The 23,251-nt window shown below is 45.4% G+C and overlaps 2 protein-coding genes across 3 annotated transcripts in view; one reads left to right on the top strand and one right to left on the bottom strand.

Annotated features, from left to right (window-relative positions):
- Positions 1 to 2,656, top strand: part of CAPZB (capping actin protein of muscle Z-line subunit beta) — a 69,775-nt gene extending 67,119 nt beyond the window's left edge. For both annotated transcript variants that reach the window (XM_083628963.1, XM_083628964.1), the window contains one exon: positions 1,604 to 2,656. Coding sequence is in view for 1 of the 2 variants with exons in the window: in XM_083628964.1 (XP_083485090.1) it covers positions 1,604 to 1,691 (88 nt within the window). In the remaining variant the exon portion in view is untranslated. The remainder of the gene's footprint in view (positions 1 to 1,603) is intronic.
- Positions 2,657 to 4,502: 1,846 nt separating this feature from the next.
- On the bottom strand, positions 4,503 to 21,804 carry SLC66A1 (solute carrier family 66 member 1). The gene is made up of 8 exons (XM_083628943.1): positions 21,620 to 21,804; positions 17,714 to 17,992; positions 16,308 to 16,437; positions 14,164 to 14,251; positions 11,262 to 11,419; positions 8,572 to 8,664; positions 5,758 to 5,943; positions 4,503 to 5,165 (listed from the first exon to the last, which is right to left on the bottom strand). Exons 2-8 carry the CDS (start codon positions 17,884 to 17,886, stop codon positions 5,067 to 5,069), a joined length of 927 nt encoding a protein of 308 aa, XP_083485069.1. The 5' UTR covers positions 17,887 to 17,992; positions 21,620 to 21,804; the 3' UTR covers positions 4,503 to 5,066.
- Positions 21,805 to 23,251: the final 1,447 nt, after the last annotated feature.

Here is a 23,251-nt window from a genome sequence, read left to right on the forward strand (position 1 = left end):
CTGTGTGTACACCATGCAGAAACGCCAGCAAATTCTTTGTAAATGTAACAACACCATCCCTTCCTTTTTTAAAAAGTGGAATTTGGTAACTGTTAGAAATTCCACAGAAAACCCTATCAGTTGATTTGGGGTACGGGGCGGCAAGGAGCTGTGTGGGGTGCTGAAACACCACCTCCTTCAAGCCTCCCTTCCAAGATTTCAGCAGGCATTGCTCACAAATGTTTGGGCTTCTCTTACCAGCACTGTGGACTAGAAACTTGGCTTTATAAAAGTTAAAATGAAGCCCAAGATCTTGAATTCTGCATACACCACTTAAATTAATTTGGGGATTGTTTGTTTTTTATTCTTTTGGACTTCTGCAGAATACCAATTGAGTTGCAGGTTGCTGCTGAACTATTCCCCCTTTTTCTTGAGGTCTAGGCACTTGTTTTCACTCTTTCCCCCGATTTAAAATGGAAGTTGGATTCTGCCGGCTGTTCTGCAGCACCACAAACAGTGGCAATAATCCACAGAGCTTTGGGATTGAGGCAAAACAGGGAAAGGAGTAGAAAAGCCAAGGTCTGACTTATGGCCATTTCTTCCTTCCCCTGACTCTTGTCAGGAACAATACAATTCGCCGAAGAGTCCCAGTCCAAATCAAACACTGTGCAGTCTCATCCGCACTGTCTTAAAGGGAAAATAGAATTGCTCTTCTGAATTCTAACTGCTTAGGCTGCATGGCAGTGACTAACCTCAGGCCGGCTTAACCTTCCACGAGTTGAACTCCTAACATGCCACAGAAACCCCCTTGAGCCGCGTCGAGGAAGATGCCTTGCTTGTTTTGATGGCAGCTGGGGAGAAAATTTCCCTTCTCTTTCAGGAACACTGCTGAAAAACGTGTGTGCGTTTGATTTTGTCTACTAAAGCGATAGATAGATAGATAGATAGATAGATAGATAGATAGAAAGAAAGAACAGACTGGAAGTAGTTTTCCAGTAGAGTTGTGGAAACCTAAGGAGGTGTGAAATAATGGCCAACTGCTCCTTCACTGCTAGGATATGGAGGGGATCAGTCTGCCGGCAGTGATGGTGCCATGGAACCTCCACATTCAGCGTTAGTCTATCTGAGTAACAGAGGCATGACAGTAGATGAGAGGGCTGTTGCTTTCTCCCCCAGCCAGCATGGGCTCATGCAACCTACTAGCCTCTTCAGTCTGTCTGTCACGAAATTTATATACAGCTCAGTTGCTAAACAACACCTCAGAGCAGTTTACAAAAAGGAAGGTTTACAAGAGAATCGCTTGGAAAAAATTGATCCTTCGGACTATGACTTTCAACTACTTTTTAAGACACTTGGCAGTCATTGCACAGTGATGTAAATTAATCCAAAATGCATACAGCAGTTGGGAAGAGGCCTCAACAGATTTCAGGGAGATGTCACAATTAGCAAGGAACCTGTGGAATGCCAGAAGAGTCGTCTTCCAGAAAAGAGCTCTTAGCAGGCTCATAACTATATAACGTATAAGTTTCTGCCTCTTCTCTCCCCAAAAACGCAAATCCAAGGCCCCTTCCCAATCAGCCACTCTGCAATCTTCGTTTTTAACCCGCTGGCTCTCTCCCTCCAGGTCTGTGCAGACTTTTGCGGACAAATCAAAGCAAGAAGCTCTGAAGATCGACCTGGTGGAGGCTTTGAAGAAGAAGCAGCAAAGCTAAAACGAAAACGAAGAAAACCCGCTCCGTTGACGATGCTAACGAGACATGCCATGCTCTCATTAGATTCCTTTTTCTTAGAGAACTTTTCCCCCTCTCCCTTTCTCCTCTCCCCCACCACCCACCTGCCACTATTTTTTCTGTCTGCGTCTCCATCACATCATGCCCACGTACAAAGTGCTGTCTCAAGTCCCACCCCCTCCCTAACCCCACCCCGGATGAATAAAGCTGTATAAACTTTCATCAGAGTCTCTCTCTCTCTCTTGGCTTAATTTGCACCATATTTTTTTTAATTCTCGAGACTTTGCGGAGCGCATTTCTGTAGAGAGAAAAAGATCCACGGGAGGGGGTGGTGTTTATTTTGTTGCCCTGTTTTTTTTCCTGGCCCCCACCCCACCATCTATATGCATAAAATCACCAGGCCATTCTGTTAGTCTTACCCCCCTTCCCCTCCCTCCTTCCTTCCTTCCTTCCGTCCCGTCCCCTCCCCTCCCTCTGCTTTTTTCTTTTCATCTTTTGTTACATTGGTGTAAAAAATGTAAAACAAAACAAACAACAAAAAAACTTTATTATATACTGTGGTGTGTGAAAGAGGAAAACGAAAAACTGGAAAAGAAATTGTTCCATGTATGTTTGGGGGTGGGGGGCTGTGCGGGAGGGGGGGTGCAGAAGGCTGAAGTAAACTCCCACCCACCCACCCCCCGACTTTTTGAGCTGCGAGGAATTTTGCTGAGTTGGTGATGGCTGCAAGATGTTCTTAATGGGGACAGTGAGGTGCTTTCTCTCTCCCCCGCCCCCAAATCCCTTCTCTTGTTTTGATTTCTATGGAATGCAGAAAATTTTTTAAACCCACCCCTCCCCGGTTATTTTTATTTTATTTGTAATGCTTAAATCGGAATCTACATCTTATACTTGAGCCTCCATACTTAAAAATAAAAAATAAAATAAACCACAAAAAAATGTGAAAACTTGCGTTGGGAAGTTCACAGTTTTTGCACGTTCCTTACAGGGGGTTTGTTTGACATGTGGTGCTTGTAACAAGTCAGTCAGTGGGATAGCCTGTCTAGCATGGTCAGGGAAACTGCACTCTCCCCAAAGGTTACTGGACTACAACTCCCATCGCCCCCAGCTAGTGGGACCAGTGGTCAGGGATCATGGGAGTTGTAGTCCAACAACAGGTGGAGATCCAAATTCGAAAAACACTGGGCTATGTTGAAAGACTGGCCACATTCACACCATGCATTTAAAGTTCTACAATACCACTTTTAAACAGTCATGGCTGTAGTTTTGTTAAGGATGCTGAAAGTTGTTGGGGGGGCACATTTTACCCTCTCAGAACTACAGTTCCCAAAGCGGTTTAGCAGCCCGTCCCTCCCCACAGGGAGCTCTGATAATTGCAGTGCTGGGAGGGAAAGAGAGGTCTCTGTTAAAAGAGTGAAGAAAGTTCCTACTGTTTTGAGGTGTTTTCCTCCACAATTCGAATTAAACAACCTACCTACATTTTAAAGCAGTGAAGTATTTCCTGGGAAGAGTGATGGGCTAGCTTGAGTTGTACTAGAGGTCACCTACTTCTGTATTCACAACCAGAGTTTTCTAGTATCATTTTTGCAGTCAACATGTTATGGACATGGGTGGCGCTGTGGTCTAAACCACAGCACCTAGGACTTGCCGATCAGGTCGGCAGTTTGAATCCCCGTGACGGGGTGAGCTCCCGTTGTTCAGTCCCTGCTCCTGCCAACCTAGCAGTTTGAAAGCACGTCAAAGTGCAAGTAGTTAAATAGGTACCACTCTGGCGGGAAGGTAAACGGCATTTCCGTGCACTGCTCTGGTTCGCCAGAAGTGGCTTAGTCCTGCTGGCCACATGACCCGGAAACTGTACGTCGGATCCCTCGGCCAGTAAGGTGAGATGAGCGCCGCAACATCAGAGTCGTTCGTGACTGGACCTAATGGTCAGGGATCCCTTTACCTTTTGTGGGTGGGGACACACCCTCACCTTTCCAGAGTTTAGGCTGACAAAAACATCCCCAGGAAACCTATCCTGTTCAGATATCGACACTGAAGAGAGGGGTGAGATTGTGGCCAAGATTAACAACATAAGAGAATGATCTGCTGGCCCATCTAGTCCATCAGCAATGTCTAGGCAACATGATGACCATATAAATATGTAATAGACAGTCTTTATAGAATTCCTTCAAACCATAAAAAGTACAAAATGAAATCTTTAGTCTCAAAGTCTCTGAAAATCTTTAAATGAAGCGAGGTACCAAACTTTGTACGATGAAAGACAAGCTGTGAAGCTTTGTGTATTCAGCAAATATGATGTCCAACAGTAGTTCTGGATATTGACTACTGTTTTGTAGAATTCTTCGTCAGCATGGTGGGAGAATATAGAATTGCTAAATTTTGTACTTATCGTTTGAAGGAATCCTATAAAGTCTATTACGTATGTATATGGTCATCGTTTTGCCTAGACATTGCTGATGTTCTCTTTGCAACACAGGGGTTTGTTTGGTTACTTATTGCTGGCCCATCTAGTCCAGCATGCTGCTTTCACAGTGGCCAACCAGATGCCCCAATGGGAAACCAGCCCTCTCCATTTCCAGCAACTGCTATCCAGAAACACTCCTGCCTCCATTATGGATAGCCCTCTTCTCTATGAATCCAAGGTGGTGGCTGTGACTGCCTCCTATGCGGCAAGTTCCACACTTTTAATTATGTGCAGTGTGAAGAATTTTACCTGCCCCGAATCTTCCAACATTGAGCTTCATTGGCTGTCCACGGTTCTGTTTCGTCTTCTCCCAATGCATCCAGACATTATTAGAAAGCGGGGGTTAAGTTTATTTTCATATTTATCCATCTGTGCAAATAAAACGCTTATTCACAATGAATGCCCAATGTGTGTGCCACAGAACAAGACCGCTGCCCTTTACCCTTGATGGGCCTTGGCAGAATTCACCTGTGACTGTGTTTATGACGGCAAATAACTCTTTGAAGCCCAGAGATATAGCTTTAACCAATCCCCACTTGCAGTGATTTCCCTTTGATCCCATCCAAACCTTCTCATTAAATTACATTTTTCCTTATTTTGGATTGTGATTGTGAAGAGGGAGCTATGTGCATCTTGAGTTCCAAAAGACACTTAAAAATTAAAAAAAGATATGCACCATTTTCAGTCCTCAGCTTACAACCTGTGAGATTAATTCCCCAACCCACCCTTTTAAATAGAAACATTGTCCGTTTAGAGGTAGTCAGCCCAACCACGAAATGGAGAAGGATCTGTTCAACAGTAAAGGATTAACTGTGTTGCGTGCTCTCCAAAGTCCAGTGGAATGGAGAAGGCCTTCACAGCATCTTCATTCACTTAAAAATCATGCCTTGTCAGCTTTCGGTAGGCTCCTCTTGCGCACCCAGGAGAGCCTCCCTCTCTTCAAGCGACGGTAGCCTCTTCCGACGGTAGGCAAGGAACTGAAACGAGATCTGAATTGGTAAAGTTAAGGACTGTTTCTGCAGCAGGAAGAGCCAATTTTAGTTTTTAATTGTGTGCCTCTTGATTTTACCGTTGGTCCATCTCAAATTAATCTGTGTAATCCTTTTATTTTTTTTAAAAGACCCTTGCTACTTAAATGTGGTGTTGCAAAAAAAGAGAGAAAAGAAATCAAGGCAGCAGCATATACCTTCCTATATAGATAAAAACATAAGGCTGTCGTCACGCAGCCCCATTGGAATGCCTCATCACAATTCTGAATTTGCATGAAGACAGGGCAGAGGAGCAGAAGAGAAGATGCAGCAGAGCGGACCCACTTTACTCCCAGGAGCTGAGCTGGTGTAGATGGACCCAATCCCAGTTTTACCCATGCAGCCGTTTGGTAGCTTAGGCCCAACATCACTCAGCAAGCTTTGTTGAGTAAGCAGAGAGTTGATTCCCTGGGTAAATAATTAAAAGATATGGCACTATGATGCATTGTCTATAGAATTCTCATATCTGCACGGGATTTTGCCTCTGCAGAAACGCAAAAAAATCTGAACTCTGGCTGGGGTGGGGGAGTCGGGGCAGAGAGAGAAAGGATACAATGATGTCGAGAGACAGGACTCCCAAACTGCCAATCAGCCATGGGAGGTGGTGGATGACGTAGCTGCCTTCAGCTTGGCCCCGATCCGGGTTTTTCAGCAGGACGCTGAGTCCGTACAAAGTGTTCCCCAGCATCACCAGAGCGAAGAGAGAATAAGATATGCCGACGGTCGATTTCCTCTTGAACTGCGGGGTAAGTTAAGAGGGATTGCAATTATCAAGGCAGCCCTGTTTAGGGAAGCTTTTAATGTTTAATAGGTTATTGTATTTTAGTGTTCAGTTGGAAGCCGCCCAGAGTGGCTGGGGAAACCCAGCCAGTTGGGTGGGGTATAAATAATAAATTATTATTAATTATTATTTTTATTATTATTATCAGCAACAACAACAGCAGCTCTCAAGGTTTTCTGGCAGGGAATCTTTTCCCAGCCCTACCTGCCAATTCCTTCAGGGACTGAACACCTATCAGAGAGTCGGGAACACTTATCAGAGAGTCGGGAAGAATGGGGTACAATTGTGGACATCTAAGGGTGGTGCTGTGGGTTAAAACACAGAGCCTAGGGCTTGCCAATCAGAAGGTCAGCGGTTCGAATCCCCGCGACGGGGTGAGCTCCTGCTGCTCAGTCCCTGCTCCTGCCAACCTAGCAGTTCAAAAGCACGCCAAAGTGCAAGTAGATAAATAGGTACCACTCTGGCGGGAAAGTAAACGGCGTTTCTGTGCGCTGCTCTGGTTTGCCAGAAGCGGCTTAGTCATGCTGGCCACATGACCCGGAAGCTGTACGCCGGCTCCTTCGGCCAATAAAGCGAGATGAGCGCCGCAACCCCAGAGTCGGCCACGACTGGACCTAATGGTCAGGGGTCCATTTACCTTTACCTTTAAGCCAAACAACGCAGATGCATTTGGAATCGTGCAGACAGAAGCAGACTTCAGGCTTCTCAGATCTACATTGGTGGTGTTTTTTTATACTATAATCAATGGCTACTAGCCATGATGGCTACGCTCTGCCTGGAGGCAGTAAAGCTCTAGATACTGAATGCTGGGAATCACAAGAGCGATAGGCTCAGGTCCTGCTTATGAGCTTCCCTTTGGGGCATCTGGGTGTCAGAACTGGAATAGATGAGCCATTGGTCTGATCCAGTAGCCAGGCTGTACTTGCGTTCTTCAGATCTACCAGGTGCAAAAGGTTTGTTTTTAGCAGCAGAACTGAGCTGAGCTCCTGATGGCCACTTGTGATCTCTCTCCCACCCAGCTACAGCCACTGCAGAAAATGAGCAAAGCCCGCTTTGGATCAGGTCAGACTATTCACCCATCTAGCCCCATACAGTCTACTCTGACTGGCAGCAGCTCTCCAGGGCCACAGACCAGGGAAGGGCCTTTCCCCTCCCCAGCAGCCCAACCCTTTTTGATTGGTGATGCTACTGGGAATGGAAACTCAGACCACGTGCAAGCAAAGCAGAATGTTCTGCCACCTGCTAAAAAGAAAGTAAAATTCTATATTCCTGCCGCTAGGAAAAACGTTTTCTTATATGCAACTGCTGTGGCCAGAATGATTATAGAAAAAAAACTGGAAGGGAGAAAAAACTCCCTCAAAAAGAGAATGGCAAATAAGATTTTGTGAATACAGTGGTACCTCAGGTTACATACGCTTCAGGTTACATACGCTTCAGGTTACACACTCTGCTAACCCAGAAATATTACCTTGGGTTAAGTACTTTGCTTCAGGATGAGAACAGAAATCATGCTCTGGCGGCGCGGTGGCAGCGGGAGGCCCCATTAGCTAAAGTAGTGCTTCAGGTTAAGAACAGTTTCAGGTTAAGTACGGACCTCTGGAACAAATTAAGTACTTAACCTGAGCTACCACTGTATATAGAATCAGCAAGACTTACAGCAGTAGTAAGAAGCCAGTCAGACCAAAAACTGATAGAGGAGTGGACTTGCGTGAAGGAATACATCAAAAAACATTGTTCTGGTATTAATATATTGATATGCAATGAATGAAACTGATAGAGTAAAAAATTAAGAAGAAATGGGTATAAGATGAGAGAAGTCAAAAATAATATAACACAGCGAAAAGAAAAGAAAAAGGAAGCCACACACAGGTGTAGGGAAGTCAAAATTTATGTTTGCATGTTTAATTTGTCTGTTTTCTTTCTTTTTTTTTAATCTAAGTTGAGAGGTGTATGTATCTATGTATAAGAAGTTGGTTTAGTGTTTTGTGTTTGTAAGTATTGCATTTACAGTGGTACCTCGGGTTAAGTACTTAATTCGTTCTGGAGGTCTGTTCTTAACCTGAAACTGTTCTTAACCTGAAGCACCACTTTAGCTAATGGGGCCTCCCGCTGCTGCCGCACTGCCAGAGCATGATTTCTGTTCTCATCCTGAAGCAAAGTTCTTAACCTGAAGCACTATTTCTGGGTTAGCGGAGTCTGTATCCTGAAGCGTATGTAACCTGAAGTGTATGTAACCCAAGGTACTACTGTATCAATAAAAGTTTTTTTAAAAAGTAAAATTCTAGTCCTCATGGTTCAAAGAAAAGGGCCCATTTAAACAAAAGCAAAGTCAGCTGCCTTCATACTGAGTCAGACCACTGCTCCATTTAGCTTGATCTTCTCTGACTGGCAGCAGCCACCCAGGGTTTCAGATGCCCTGTCTCTCCTGGCCCTATCCGGAAATGCCACTGCGAGTTGAACCCAGAAACTTCGACATGCAGAGCAGTTGCTCTGCCACTGAGATACTTTAACCTCCCTCCCAAGCCAGCCTGAAAGAGCCGCTGGTACTGAACCAGACCCTGCCCCATTTCCCCGAGCGCAGCTTACATTCGTGTAGATCTGTGGGACCCGGGAAAGCAGGTAGAGGACAGACGAAACAGACCCGATAATGAAACCAATGATTTCTTGCTGGGTGAAAGGCTGCGGAAGGAAATGAGGCCGTTAAAAATAAATAAATGGCCCAAGAACGGAACAGGTTTAAAATTAATTCTGCCCAAACCAGCCCGCCACCCTCTGGCTCCCCTCCTCTATTTTTTGAAAATATTTTTTATTCGTTTTTCAAGAATAAGGAAATATAGACAGCTCTCAGTTTACAGTGGGGTTATTTTCTGGGAACAGCGTGTAAAGCCAAAATCGTGTAAAGTCAAAACAGACTGGGTCCGTTGGCAGGTGGGCTTGCCAAAGCCTTTTCCCCCTGATGCCCACCTCACCTTTTTATTTTTTAAAATTGTTTTGGCCAAGTTCAGAAAGCTGCTTTTTAACATGCTTGGGCTTTTGCTCTTATTTTGGGTTGTTGTGCTGGAGTTCTTTGTGTTTGAATTCTCCAACAGCTTAAATAGCTTTGAGAAATTCATTTTTCCAGTCCGAGAGGACAGCTTTCGGCGTCTCATTTTAACATTCTTAGGCTTCTTCTTGTGCACTGAACACTTTCCCTTTAAGGAAGTTTTCTTGGGGGCAAGTAGTTTTTCCACCTGGCCTGGTTTAGTTCTAGTTGTTTTTCTATTTTCAGTGCCTGACTGGATTATATTTCCATTTGGCTGAATGTGCATCCGTTAAACGCACACAAGTTACGAGTTACCTATACGTAACCTGTTGTTGAATGAAGTGAGCTGGAGCAACTGCAATGCACTATTATATTTTCCCCACTCAAGCAAGCATACACAAAATCATTATAACAAACCAATTAACTGAAACAAAACTTTTATGAAATTACATGCCCCCTCACCAACAAGGCCCTTTGGTTCCAAGTGTCATAAGAATCTCCCGTTACTCCTCGGCAGGTAAGCGTGGCAAAGAAAGAACCGTTCACAAGCAAATCATACAGCTGGAAGGGACCTTGAGGGTCATCTATCCATGATCCATGCGACGGTCACCTCCAGGCTAGACTACTGTAATTCGCTCTACGTGGGGCTGCCCTTGAAGCTGTCCCAGAAACTCCAGTGGGTGCAGAATGCTGCAGCGAGGCTCCTCACGGGGTCTCTGCCATGGGAGCATATTCACCCAGTGCTTTTCCAGCTGCACTGGCTCCCGGTGGAGTACAGGGTCAGATTTAAGGTACTGGTTTTGACCTTTGAAGCCCTTCACGGCCTAGGACCCTCGTACCTAGGGGACCGCCTTTCCTGGTATGCCCCACGGAGAGCCTCAAGGTCCATAAATAGCAACACCCTAGAGGTCCTGGGCCCTAAGGAAGTTAGATTAGCTTCAACCAGAGCCAGGGCCTTTTCAACACTGGCTCCGGCCTGGTGGAACGCTCTGCCTCATGAGACCAGGGCCCTGCAGGATCTGATTTCTTTCCGCAGGGCCTGTAAGACAGAGTTGTTCTGCCTGGCCTTTGGCTTGGAGCCAATTTGATTCCCTTCCCCTTCTTTCTTTTTTCTTTTTCCTTTCTCCTCCTGTGATGAGGCTGCATTTTAATATTTTAATGTTTCGATATTTTAATGTATTTTAATCTTGTTTTTGTATTCATTCAACTTGTTTTTATTATTGCTTGTTAGCCGCCCTGAGCCTGGCCTTGGCTGGGGAGGGCAGGGTATAAATTATTATTATTATTATTATTATTATTATTATTATTATTATTATTATTATTATTATCTAGTCCAACCCCCTGCAATGCAGGAATCTCAGCTAAAGCATCCATGACACGTGGCCATCCAACCTCTGCTTAAAAACCTCCAAGGAAGGAGAGCCCACCCGAGGGAGACAGTCCCACTACCAAATCTGCCAAAATAGTTCACTTCCAAGAGGCCCAACCCCTCAGGTGATGTAAAATAGGAGACAAATTAACAAAAGTGACTAAGTGATGCCACTCTCTTGCAAAGTCCTCCTCCTCCTCTTGTCCCCTGTTTACTTTCAATTTGTTCCTGTCTTTTTTTGTCTTTTTATAGGAGCAAAACAGCAGCCTGTAGGCCTGATCTTTATTGTTGCAACATCAAACTACCATGTAGAAGAAGCAGAAAGAAGCCCCGAACAAAGGATGGCTCCCCTTTTTATAAAAGGTAAAGGGACCCCTGACCGTTAGGTCCAGTCGTGGACAACTCTGGGGTTGCGGCGCTCATCTCGCTTTATTGGCCGAGGGAGCAGCTTCCAGGTCATGTGGCCAGCATGACTAAGCCGCTTCTGGCAAACCAGAGCAGCACACGGAAACGCCGTTTACCTTCCCGCCGGAGCGGTACCTATTTATCTACTTGCACTTTGATGTGCTTTCGAACTGCTAGGTTGGCAAGAGCTGGGACCGAGCAATGGAAGCTCACTCCGTCGTGGGGATTCGAACCACCGACCTTCTGATCAGCAAGCCCTAATCTCTGCGGTTTAGACCACAGCGCCACCCGCGTCCCCCCCTTTTTATAGGTTTTCCAAATTACCCATAACACCCTTAGTGAAACATCATATATTTGTCGTAACTATGTCATAAAATTGGGAGGGGTTTCTTCCAGCAGAAACCTGAGCACCGGGCCCGCCCTGCGCCTCACATGACCTCCAGCTTCCAATCTTTAGGTGAAACAAATAAACAAGCATACCTCCCACCCAGGATGATCTTCTGCGGACGAGAGAAGCATCCTCCCTCTGAAGGATGCAGTGTCATCTCCGGGAAGAGAGGAGGGTCTGCCCACGATGGAGGTCACAGACACCGTTCCCACAACGAGGAACACAAAAGCGGCATTGATTGAAGCGGAGACTAAGGAGGGAAAGAGAGAAATTGGTTTAGGTTTCCAGCTGTAATGCTTTAAGAGAATATGAAAAAAGGGTTATAAATAGGTAAAAACATAATTAAAATGATGTTGGATTGGAAATAAGTGATGAATTGATAATGGATGAAAATACAGAGTTATAAAATGTTAAGATATAGAGTTAAGATAAATGAAAGAGGGTAAGGATTTGCTGATTTGATTATTTAAATGGGAATACAAGAAGGGGAGGTGTGAGGAGGTCAAAGAAACAAGCAAATGAGTTTTAAGTTATGAAAAATGGAATTGTTTTTAATTTTTCTTATTTTTTCTGTGTGTTTATATGTTGTATTTTTATTTTTATTTTTTCTTTTATTAGGTGTTCTTGTATATTTGTTTTTGTAAAACTTCAATAAATATTTCTTAAAAAAAAGAGAGAGAAATTGGTTTAGGATAAGGCACAAAACTGGCCAGAGTTTAGGATAAGCCAGAAAACTGACCGGGGGGGGGGGCGGGCGGGCGTGTGAACAAGGGGATGGGAAACCCCCTTAAAAAGTTTCCCGAAGTAATAATAATAATTTTATTATTTGTATCCTGCCCATCTGGCTGGGTTGCCCCAGCCACTCTGGGACATATAAAAACATGGGTTTGCAATTGTTATTGCAAAGCAATTTACATATAACAACACAAAGACAATATCTCAATGACAACTAAATATTAACTAACAACACATCATCTAACACAGGGGTAGGCAACCTAAGGCCCGGGGGCCGGATGTGGCCCAATTGCCTTCTAAATCCGGCCCGCGGATGGTCCAGGAATCAGCGTGTTTTTACATGAGTAGAATGTGTGCTTTTATTTAAAATGCCATCTCTGGGTAATTTGTGGGGCATAGGCATTCATTCATGCCCCCCCCCAAATACAGTCCAGCCTCCCACAAGGTCTGAGGGACAGTGGACCGGACCCCTGCTGGAAAAATTTGCTGACCCCTGTATAAAACATATAAAAACATAATAAAACGTCGAACATGAAAAACTTCCCTATACAGGATGCCTTCAGATGTCTTCTAAAAGTCAGATGGTTGTTTATTTCCTTGACATCTAATGGGAGGGCGTTCCACAGGGCAGGCACCACCACCGAGAAGGCCCTCTGCCTGGTTCCCCGTAACCTCACTTCTCGCAGTGAGGGAACAACCAGAAGGCCCTCGGAGCTGGACCAACGCAGCAAGCTTCTGCCTGACAATTTCCCCAACATTTCAGCAGTGTGGCATAGTGGTTTGGAGCATCAGCCTAGGACCTGGGACAGCAGAGTTCAAATCCCCCACTCAGCCACAAAGCTCGCTGGGGGAGCTTGGGCCCGTCACTGCCTCTCAGCCTCTTCTAGCCCGCAGGGTTGTTTTCGTGAGGGCAAAATGGATCGGGGAGAACCACGTATGCCACTTGGAGGAAAGTTGGGATATGAGAGGCAGTGTGGCGTAGTGGTTAGCCTGTTTTGCCAGAACCTGGGAGAGAACAGGGTTCAAATCTGCCCTCTCTTTCTTTTTTCTTTTCCTTTCTCCTCCTGTGATGAGGCTGCATTTTAATATTTTAATGTTTCAATATTTTAATGTTGCATTTTAATCTTGTTTTTAAGTTGTATTCATTCAACTTGTTTTTATTATTGCTTCTTAGCTGCCCTAAGCCCGGCCTTGGCTGGGGAGGGCAGGGTATAAATAAAAATTATTATTATTATTATTATTATTATTATTATTATTATTATTAGGCTCACTGGAGGCCAGTACCTGCCCTCTCGGCCTAACCTACGGCCCACGATTGTTGTGGGGATTACATGAGCTCAATAGAGGGAAAAAGTGCAATTAGTCAATAATAAAACATTATTAGTAATGTTTAGCCCTACTGTGGCTTTTGGGGGGTACATTTAGGGTTTCCCAGAATTATGGCATGGGTAACAGACTTTCCTTTAGGGGAACAGTCCCAAAATGACACCCGGCCACTGACCTTCAGCCTCACAGTGTTAAAATATCGCAAAAAAAGAGGAAGAGATAAATTCATTATCAGCAGCCAGGAAGTTGTTCACTGAGTTAACAGATCTACAGGAAGGATTGGTTTTTTAAAAAAAAGTTTGATGAAATTAACAAATGGAGAGGCAAGTCCTTTGTTTTAAAGGGTGGGGAAAGATTTAAGGATTACGATTTAAGATTGACCCAGGGCTTCTAATTTATGAATCCTTGCCAAACTTTAGATTGTAGGTGTTTTGAGACAACAATCTGCCCTTTTGTACTCTAAAGCATCACAGAAACTGATGGCACTATACAAACTGACAACAGTTAAAATGTATAGGAGAGGAACGTGGTTATGCAGTGGCAGGGTAGATGTTGAGCCCTGGAGCCAATTAAGTAAGCGTTAGAGCATGTACAGAGCGCACACCCACACCAGCTTGCATTCCACCCTGGAAGTCGGTGAGCATTGAGTAGAAAGGTTTAAAGGGTATTCCAGGAAAACTGCAGTCCTAGTGCTTTGGTTTGTTGTTAACCATAGGCAAAGTAGGGCAGAGAACTCTGCACATGCCCAGAGATAAAAACTAGAATTAAGTTGCATGCTCCAAACCCCAAAATGGGGCCCCAACTTGTGTTGAAAGTATTTCCTGAAAACAGGGCTAATGTTTTCGGTTGTTTGTTGTTGTTTTTTAAGTTACAATTGTTTAATGTTTTGCAAAACCTGCTTTTCTTGGCCCGTGTTAGTGAGTTGAAACTTACAGGTTCTGTTCTGGTTCTTGACTTTGTAATAGAGGTAGAGAGACATCATAAGCAGGTCTGCCAGTACATAATAGATGGCTGTGTATACCTGTGGCAGAGAAAGAGAGAAAGAAAGAAAGAAAGAGAGAGAGAGGGAGAGAGAGAGAGAGGGCTGTCAACAGCAACTCTGAATTTAAAAGAATTAAAATTCTGAACCCAGGCTATACAGATTCCGCAAAGTGATCCAGATGTTTGGAACTACAATTCCCATCATCCCTGACCACTGGTCCTGTTAGCTAGGGATGATGGGAATTGTAGTCCCAAACATCTGGAGGGTCAGAGTTTGCCTATGCTATGGTAACCAGATTTTTTTCAATGAATCCGGGGACCCTTTTTTTTTTTTTTTGGAAGCTGAGTAGCAACAGGGAGTCAGTAGTGGGGATGGTGAGGCAAAAGACCCTGGGCCCAAGAACATGCATATTGTATAAAGGTGCAAAGCCCTTCTTTCGCACCCTGTGAAACATAAATGCGCAGTTTTTTTAAAAAACTGGGCAACAGTGTGCAGCCTGCCTGTGACTCCCGAGCCTTCCCTGATCTCCTGCCCCCTTCTCCCTTTCTTTTGACAGATTGGGGAAGGTTCGGGAGTCGCAGGCAGGCGGTCGTTGCCCAGTTTTAATAATAATAATAATAATAATAATACCCGGCCCATCTGGCTGGGTTTCCCCAGCCACTCTGGGTAGCTTCCAACAGAACACTAAAATACAATAACCTAAAAGCTTCCCTAAACAGGGCTGCCTTTTAAAAAACTCAGGGCAACGACCGCCCGCCCACGACTCCTGAGCCTCCCCCGATCTGTCAAAACAAAGGGGGAAGGGGCAGGAGATCTGTACCGCCGGACGTCCCCGGTTCTCCTTCGGCAGTGGCGGCGGCAGTGAGCAGCTCCTGAAGCCAGCCAGAGCCAACTGCGCTACCAGACTGGCTCTGGGCTGCTGAAGCTGCCGCTGCCACGTTTCCCGGGGACAGATTTGCAAATATGGGGACATTCCGGGGATGGAATTTGTCCGGGGACAGATTTGCAAATCCGGGGACTGTCCCTGGGAACCGGGGACATCTGGTAACCTAGCCTATGCCTACCCTTCATCCTCTTGGGTCACCCTCCTCAGCACCCATTCCAGCTGGTTAATATCCTTAAACTGGGATGATGATGATGATGATGATGATAACAACAACAACAACAACAACAACAATTATTATTATTTATACCCCACCCATCTGGCTGAGTTTCACAATCGAGTGTTAAAAACAATAGTGTTAAATATTAAAAACTTCCCTAAACAGAGCTGCCTTCAGATGTTTTTTAAAGATAAGATAGCTGCTTATTTAGAGGTCCTGGGCCCTAAGGAAGTTAGATTAGCCTCAACCAGAGCCAGGGCCTTTTCAACACTGGCTCCGGCCTGGTGGAACGCTCTGTCTCTTGAGACCAGGGCCCTGCGGGATCTGATCTCTTTCTGCAGGGCCTGTAAGACAGAGTTGTTCCACCTGACCTTTGGCTTAGAATCAGTTTGATTCCCTCCCCCTCTTTCTTTTTCCTTTATCCTCCTATGATGAGATTGCTCCCTAATTGTTTTAATGTTGTATCTTAATCTTTTAAATTGTATTTTAATCAACTTGTTTTTATTAATGGTTGTTAGCCGCCCTGAGCCCGGTCTTGGCTGGGGAGGACAGGGTATAAATAAATTATTATTATTATTATTATTTCCTTCACATCTGAAGGGAGAGCATTCCACAGGGCTGGTGCCACTACAGAAAAGGCCCTCTGCCTGGTTCCCTGTAACCTCACTTCTCGCAATGAGGGAACCGCCAGAAGGCCCTCAGCGCTGGACCTCAGTGTCCGGGCTGAACGATGGGGGTGGAGACGCTCCTTCAGATATACTGGACCGAGGCCTTTTAGGGCTTTAAAGGTCAGCACCAACACTTTGAATTGTGCTCGGAAACGTACTGGGAGCCAATGCAGATCTAGATTGGATGCCCAGAACTGGACAGAGGACTCCCAAGTGAGGTCTGACCAGGGCAGAACAGAGTGGTCCTATTTTAAACCACACAAAACATGGATGAGAGCATCTATTTCAGTTCAGTTCACTCTGTTCCAGAAAGGCTCTTCTTACCTGTAGTGGTAGCTGGTCAGCCAAGAATGACCCGATCAGGTTTAAAGAGTCTCCTCCTAACCATCCCAACAGGAAGTAGACAGATAACGCCTGGTCCATAATCCCAGTTTTACAGGCCAGGTAGTATTGGCTGCAGCAGGGAGACATTGGAGGAAGAAGCAGTTAGAGTAGGCTTGCTGGTCAAGCTTTGCTTGGTCACCTAGGGCAAGCACATTATATCTCCAGGTGACCAGGCCCCCAGTCAAAAGGCAGGTTGTAGAAGTCTGCATGTAGACACACACAGACACATATACATATACACACGGTTACAATATTACTGTTTATATAGATATAGTTCTGTGCTTCTGTTTTGCTACTTTGATATTAGTTAGTTTTACGGGTTTTATTTTACATTCGTTTATTTAAAAGTAGGCATAAACTGCATGATATTTTTTAATCTCTAAAAAGTGTAGGATGCAAGAACAAACAACATCGCTGAAACAAAAATGCAAGGTGTAAACAGCAAAACAGTTGTTTATTTTTGATTTTATTTGTTGAATTTATATTACCGCCCTATACCCGGAGGTCTCAGGGCAGTTCAGAGATTTTATCAAAGATAAAAACCACAAAATACATAACTGAAATGAACAACAACCCAATAACGCCCCCCCGCAAAAAAAAAATCCACCACATTTTAAAAGGTCATAGGATGTCAATCAAATTAAAGGCCTGGTTAATTAACTTCTGGGGAGCAGAAAAGCAAACAAAAACAAATAAAATTTCAGGGAATTCAGAGAAATAAAGACAGGGTCTTCAGTCTTGGGTCAGGGAAAGCCTGGGCAAAAAGATATACATGTATTTAAGAATGTAAGAAGAGCTGCTATATCAGGGTCAATGGGCCACCTAGCCGGCAACCATTTTTCCACAGAGAGATCTTTCTCAAGACATCTGAAACAAGTAACGACCGCTGCTTCACCTATGCACTTCATTTTAAATGATGTTTTCGCAACCTGCCCGGAATCCATTTGGTGAGTAATAAGTAGATATATTTCCTGGGCTTTACTTTAAGAGACAACGTAGGTGAGAACTGCAACGAACTGTTGCAGCGCAGGGCGCACTACCTTGCTCGAGATTGCAGCCAGCCACATGAGCTTCGTGTCTCATTTGGAGGGATTTTGTCGTTGCCATTGCAAAGAAAGTGGGGAAAAGGAAAGCTCGGAGTTTCCTAAGGGCAGCAGGAGACTTGCTCGAGCGGGAAGTGACTCACGCCTCCCAAAAAAAATATGTTGCGTCAGGGTTGGTTAGCAATGAGAAACTCGCCCGTCATTCCAGCAGTGGGTTACTGAGTTCTTCAATTAGGAGATCTGATCTCTCAAGGCAACCAAAGAGGAAGCAACCGTTGGGTGTTTTTGCTTTTTGTTACTTACGGGAAAGCCGCCGCAGCAAAGCAGAAGATGGAGAGCAAGCCCAGCACCACGCTGGATATGTCCCAGCCGTCCTGGGCACATTCGTGGAATATCTCCCAAACCCACTGGGAGCCATTGGGGCAATCTGAGAAATTCATGCTCAGGGAACCGATCATTTGCAGATGAACCGGCATTGTGCGTATCTGAGCAAAGGCTCAATTTAGGGAAAGGGAGGCAAGGCTGCAGAAGTCACACGAAACATAAGGAGCAGGATTATTTGTCCATAGCCGAACCGTGAACCTGCCAAGGAAGAAAGGAAAGAAATAAGTGTCATAGGAATCAGTCTTTTAGCGTGGCTGCACTCTGAAACTCCCTGCTAATTGACATTGGTCAAATGTCTCAATTGTATTCTTCCTGACGTCTGCTAAAAAACTTTTCCTTTTAGGTAAAGCCTTCTCAGACACATATTTAATCCATAATTTTAACCTAGAATGCTAAACAAACATCTAGAGGGAATCAGGTTGGGGGAGGCTAGTTTAAAGGGTTGTATCCAACTAAGCAAGGGACGCGGGTGGCGCTGTGGGTTAAACCACAGAGCCTAGGGCTTGCCGATCAGAAGGTCGGTGGTTCGAATCCCCGTGACGGGGTGAGCTCCCGTTGCTCGGCCCCTGCTCCTGCCAACCTAGCAGTTTAAAAGCACCTCAGAGTGCAAGTAGATAAATAGGTACCACTCCAGCGGGAAGGTAAATGTTGTTTCCGTGAGCAGCTCTGGTTCGCCAGAAGCGGCTTAGTCATGCTGGCCACATGACCCGGAAGCTGTACGCCGGCTCCCTCGGCCAATAAAGCGAGATAAGCGCCACAACCCCAGAGTTGGTCATGACTGGACCTAATGGTCAGGGGTCCCTTTACCTTTATCCAACTAAGCAGACCCACTGAAATGAATGAACCTAAATTAGCCAAACTGTGTGGTTGGTCTACTCCAGAGGTCAGCAACCTTTTTCAGCCGTGGGCCGGTCCACCGTCTCTCAGACCATGTGGTGGGCCAGACTATATTTTGGAGGAAAAAATGAACGAATTCCTATGCCCCACAAATTACCCAGAGATGCCTTTTAAATAAAAGGACACATTCTACTCATGTAAAAACACGCTGATTCCCGGACCGTCTGCGGGCTGGATTGAGAAGGCAATTGGGCCACATCTGGCCCCCGGGCCTTAGGTTGCCTACCCCTGGTCTACTCTTAACATTGGATGCAAGCCAGTACAGCTATTTGCCACTGGGGCTTAATGGAGCCTCCAAGTTCAGGGGTAGTGTATCTCCAACTACCAGCCTGGACCCAAATGTCAAGGGAAACCCTCCATCTCTTTCAAACCCTCCCCTCCCTAACCTGGGCACTGTCCAAAGCAGCTACTCTTGCAAAGCACTTTTTCTGGGATCTAGACAGCTGACACGAGGGCCATCAGCATTTTGCATACTTAAAAAAACAGTTCAAGGAAGAATCACACTCGTGAGCAGGGAACCTTTCACAATCCCACAGGCAAAGCAAAAGAGAGAGGACTTTAGCCGGCAAGAATTGCCCACCCCAGCACATATTCTTGCTTTGCAGGCACAGAGAAATCGTCATTTCAGCACAAAATTTATTTTTCATTCTGACACACACACACACAGAGAGAGAGAGAGAGAGAGAGAGAGAGAGAGAGAGAGAGAGAGAGAAAGGGAGAGAGTGAGTTTGGTCTTCCAAAGCTGAATTCTTTTTTCTTTTTTCTTTTTTGCTAGCCAAACAAGAAAGTAAAAAGCTTTTTTAAAAAAAACACACAAAACTTTCTGACTGGAGTCCAAAGGCAAGACCAGATTCTGGAGCGCTTCACCTTGGTGTGTGTAAACAAGAGGGTGACAAACCACTTCAGTATTTAGCACACGGTGACCTGGTTTGCTATCCAAATGTTTGTCTGAGAAGAAGTCTAGTGGAGTCTCCCCAGCCCCACATCCCTGGTCTGTTCTAGGTGAGGACAAAAGGCTGTTTTTCATTCTATAGATCCGGGTGGAAAAGAGGTCACAAAACCATCAGCCCTTGTGGACAAAGATCGCTTGGAGAATTTAGAACTGGGGTCACCAAACTTTTTCAGCAGGGGGCTGGTCCACTGTCCCTCAGACCTTGTGAGGGCCGGACTATTTTTTGGGGGGGGGATGAACTAATTCCTATGCCCCACAAATAACCCAGAGATGCATTTTAAATACAGTGGTACCTCGGGTTAAGAACTTAATTTGTTCCGGAGGTCGGTTCTTAACCTGAAACTGTTCTTAACCTGAGGTACCACTTTAGCTAATGGGGCCTCCCGCTGCCGCTGTGCGATTTCTGTTCTCATCCTGAAGCATAGTTCTTAACCCAAGGTACTATTTCTGGGTTAGCGGAGTCTGTAACCTGAAGTATCTGTAACCCGCGGTACCAATGTAAAAGGGCACATTCTACTCATGTAAAAACACCAGGCAGGCCCCACAAATCACCCAGAAATGCATTTTAAATAAAATCACACATTCTACTCATGTAAAAACACACTGATTCCCGGACCGTCCGTGGGCCGGATTTAGAAGGCAATTGGGCCGGATCCGGCCCCCGGGCCTTAGTTTGCCTACCCATGATTTAGAGAGTATCCTGCTCTCTCACGGTAGCCAAGAAGGAACTGTCCCAAAGGGACATTGAGGCTTTGGCCTGATGGAAATTTGGTGGGGGAAATCTACTCTGCTATAGCTAGGGGCCAGAACTTTTGGGTTAGGCTCTATTGGTTACTGCAAGAACAGGGAGATTGTTTCACAAAAATAAAGTTGCAAAAAAAACAAACAAACAAAAAGGAGCCAGAATAGCATCCACAATGACCTCCCCCAGGACAGATCTAGCAGGTGGAACACAAAGAAGTGAATTCCAAACTGGCTGTGAGCAAAGATGGAGGAATATACTCGGCGCATGCCCAGAGTTACTCTTGTTTACCGCTGCTTTCCACCTTTGCAGAGGTCTGGAAATGAAAGAAGCCACTTGTACTTAATTAGCCACTTGTAATAATTAGCAGTTGCAATGGGCCACGATTCATCTTCTCCCACCCATCCAAAAACGTTCAATATACCATCAAAGAAAATGAACAAAATTTTTTTCCTCCCTACCAAACTCCATTTAATAATAAGGTTTTCCCCAGGCTGAATCATTACCTACTTTTTTCAAGCCTGGGGGCAGTTCTGGGACACAGGAAGGCCTCTGAGCACAGGCAGAGTGGCTTTTTTTTATTTTGTAAGAAAGAAGGAACCACACCCAAGGCCTTCGGTGGGATGGGGGCTTGCTGATAAACAGCCTCCGGATAAACCTAAGCCCCAGGTGGTCTTCCATTTCATTTGCAAGACAGTCATCAAGGAATAACGATAGATAGTAATAACTCAATCTTCTTGTGTGGCTGCACTTTGGAACTCCCTGCCCATTGAAATCAGGCAGGAGCCTTCACTCTCCTCTTTTTCGGTGCCGGCTAAAAACATTTTTTACGCCAGCCTCCCCAGATTATTATGATGCGAGTTTTAATCTGTTTTTAGTCTATTGCTATTTTACCTTAAATTATTGTTTTTTTGTGCTAATTTTATCGTTTTGCCTTTTGGAAACTGCTTTTGAGAAGGTTTTTTTAAAAAAAATAAATATAAAAATCAAGCGGTATATAAAATTTATAAATATATTGTACTTAGCATCACGAATTTTTCTCATCCTGGCCTTTGGCTAGTACGATAAACCGATGGAGCTAGCATCAATAAATTAAGCTGGGAAAGGAAAATAGGGTTTTCAAACAATACCTGCCCTGGTTTGACCTCGGGGGAGGGAAACATCGTGCCCTACCCCCGGGTTAGGAACCCTACTTCCCCTGGGGACAACCCCCAACCGCAATCATTCAACTCACTCCGATTCCCAAAGATGCTGAAGGCGCTTTAGCTCCTGGCCCTCGTCTGCGCGCCCCGGGGTGCCATTGCGCCCAAACCGGATTCGCTCCTCTTGGCGGCTGTTCAGACGCCGACCCGGAGCGCGGCTTTGTTTTTTTCTCAGCCCGACTCGGCCGCAGCTCCTCCCCTGCGGCGCCGGCGGGAGGGTTGGCGGAGGCGGCCGAGTCAGCTGACGGCAGAGCCCGCCCCATCGAAGGGGGAGGAATCGGGGCCTCGCTCCGCCTCCCGGCCGGGGGAACAAAGAGTCAGCCCCACCGAACGCGCCGAGCCAGCCGCCCGCGTTTTGGAAGCGCCTCGGGGCGGAGCTCTGCGGTTTGGTTGTGGCGGCGCCTTAGAATGCAGTGGTATCTCGGGTTACAGGCGCTTCAGGTTACAGACGCTGCAGGTTACAGACTCCGCTAACCCAGGAATAGTACCTCGGGTTAAGAACTTTGCTTCAGGATGAGAACAGAAATCGTGCTCCAGCGGCGCAGCGGGAGGCCCCATTAGCTAAAGTGGTGCTTCAGGTTAAGAACAGTTTCAGGTTAAGAACGGACCTCCGGAACGAATTAAGTACTTAACCCGAGGTACCACTGTAATTGTAGAGTTGGTCAAGGGGACCCCTGAGGGTAATCTAGTCCAACCCCCCGCCATGCAGGAATCTCAACTAAAGCATCCCTGATAGACGGCCATCCAACCTCTGCTTAAAACCTTCCAGTGAAATCCCAAAAAACTTTAGAACCATCTTTACGTATGCAACTACGGCGGCTAGAATTTTAGTAGCAAAACACTGGAAATGTGACTTAATTCCTACAAAGCTTGACTGGCAGGTGAAGATGATAGAATACTTGGAAATTGTGAAAATGACTGGGAGAATAAGAGGAAACTCAAACCAGAAAGTGTGTAAAGAATGGATAACATCTAAAGAATATCTAAAACAATACTGTGAAAATGCAAATCTCCTGACAGGTCTAGATTGAATCTTAAATATTGAGGGTAACTATGAATGTAGAAGGGATTTGGGTGGTGCTATGGGTTAAAACACAAAGCCTAGGGCTTGCAGATCAGAAGACAGGCGGTTCAAATCCTCGTAATGGGGTAACCTCCTGTTGCTCGGTCCCAGCTCCTGCCAACCCAGCAGTTCGAAAGCATGAAGTGCAAGTAGATAAATAGGTACCACTCCAGCGGGAAGGCAAGCGGCGTTTCCATGCGCTGCTCTGGTTCGCCAGAAGCGGCTTAGTCATGCTGGCCACATGACCCGGAAGCTGTATAAAGCAAGATGAGCGCCACAACCCCAGAGTTGTCTGCGACTGGACCTAATGGTCAGGGGTCCCTTTACCTTTATAAATGTATAAAATTTTCTGGATATGTAACAGATTAACAGGAATTGCGTAAAGGTTAAGAATTTGTCGAAAGCACAATGAGGTGAATTGGAACTAAAAAATGTGTGTGATGTTAGACCAGGGGTCAGCAACCTTTTTCAGCTGTGGGGCAGTCTGCCATCCCTCAGACCATGTGGTGGGCCAGACTATATTGGGGGGGGGGGAGTGAACGAATTCCTATGCCCCACAAATAACCCAGAGGTGCATTTTAAATAAAAGGACACATTCTAC

Source organism: Podarcis filfolensis (genome assembly GCF_964270895.1).
Source record: "Podarcis filfolensis genome assembly, chromosome: 8".
Classification (NCBI taxonomy): Eukaryota; Metazoa; Chordata; class Lepidosauria; order Squamata; family Lacertidae; genus Podarcis; species Podarcis filfolensis.

Bases quoted from the DNA above. Each gene is read 5' to 3' on its own strand.
- SLC66A1 (XM_083628943.1), bottom strand. From the start codon at position 17,886: ATGCCGGTTCATCTGCAAATGATCGGTTCCCTGAGCATGAATTTCTCA. The intron at 16,438-17,713 runs GTAAGTAACAAA...TCCCTGCTGCAG, and splicing joins TTTGCTGCGGCGGCTTTCCC to CCAATACTACCTGGCCTGTA. The intron at 5,944-8,571 runs GTAAGCTGCGCT...CTTACCCCGCAG, and splicing joins TCCCACAGATCTACACGAAT to TTCAAGAGGAAATCGACCGT.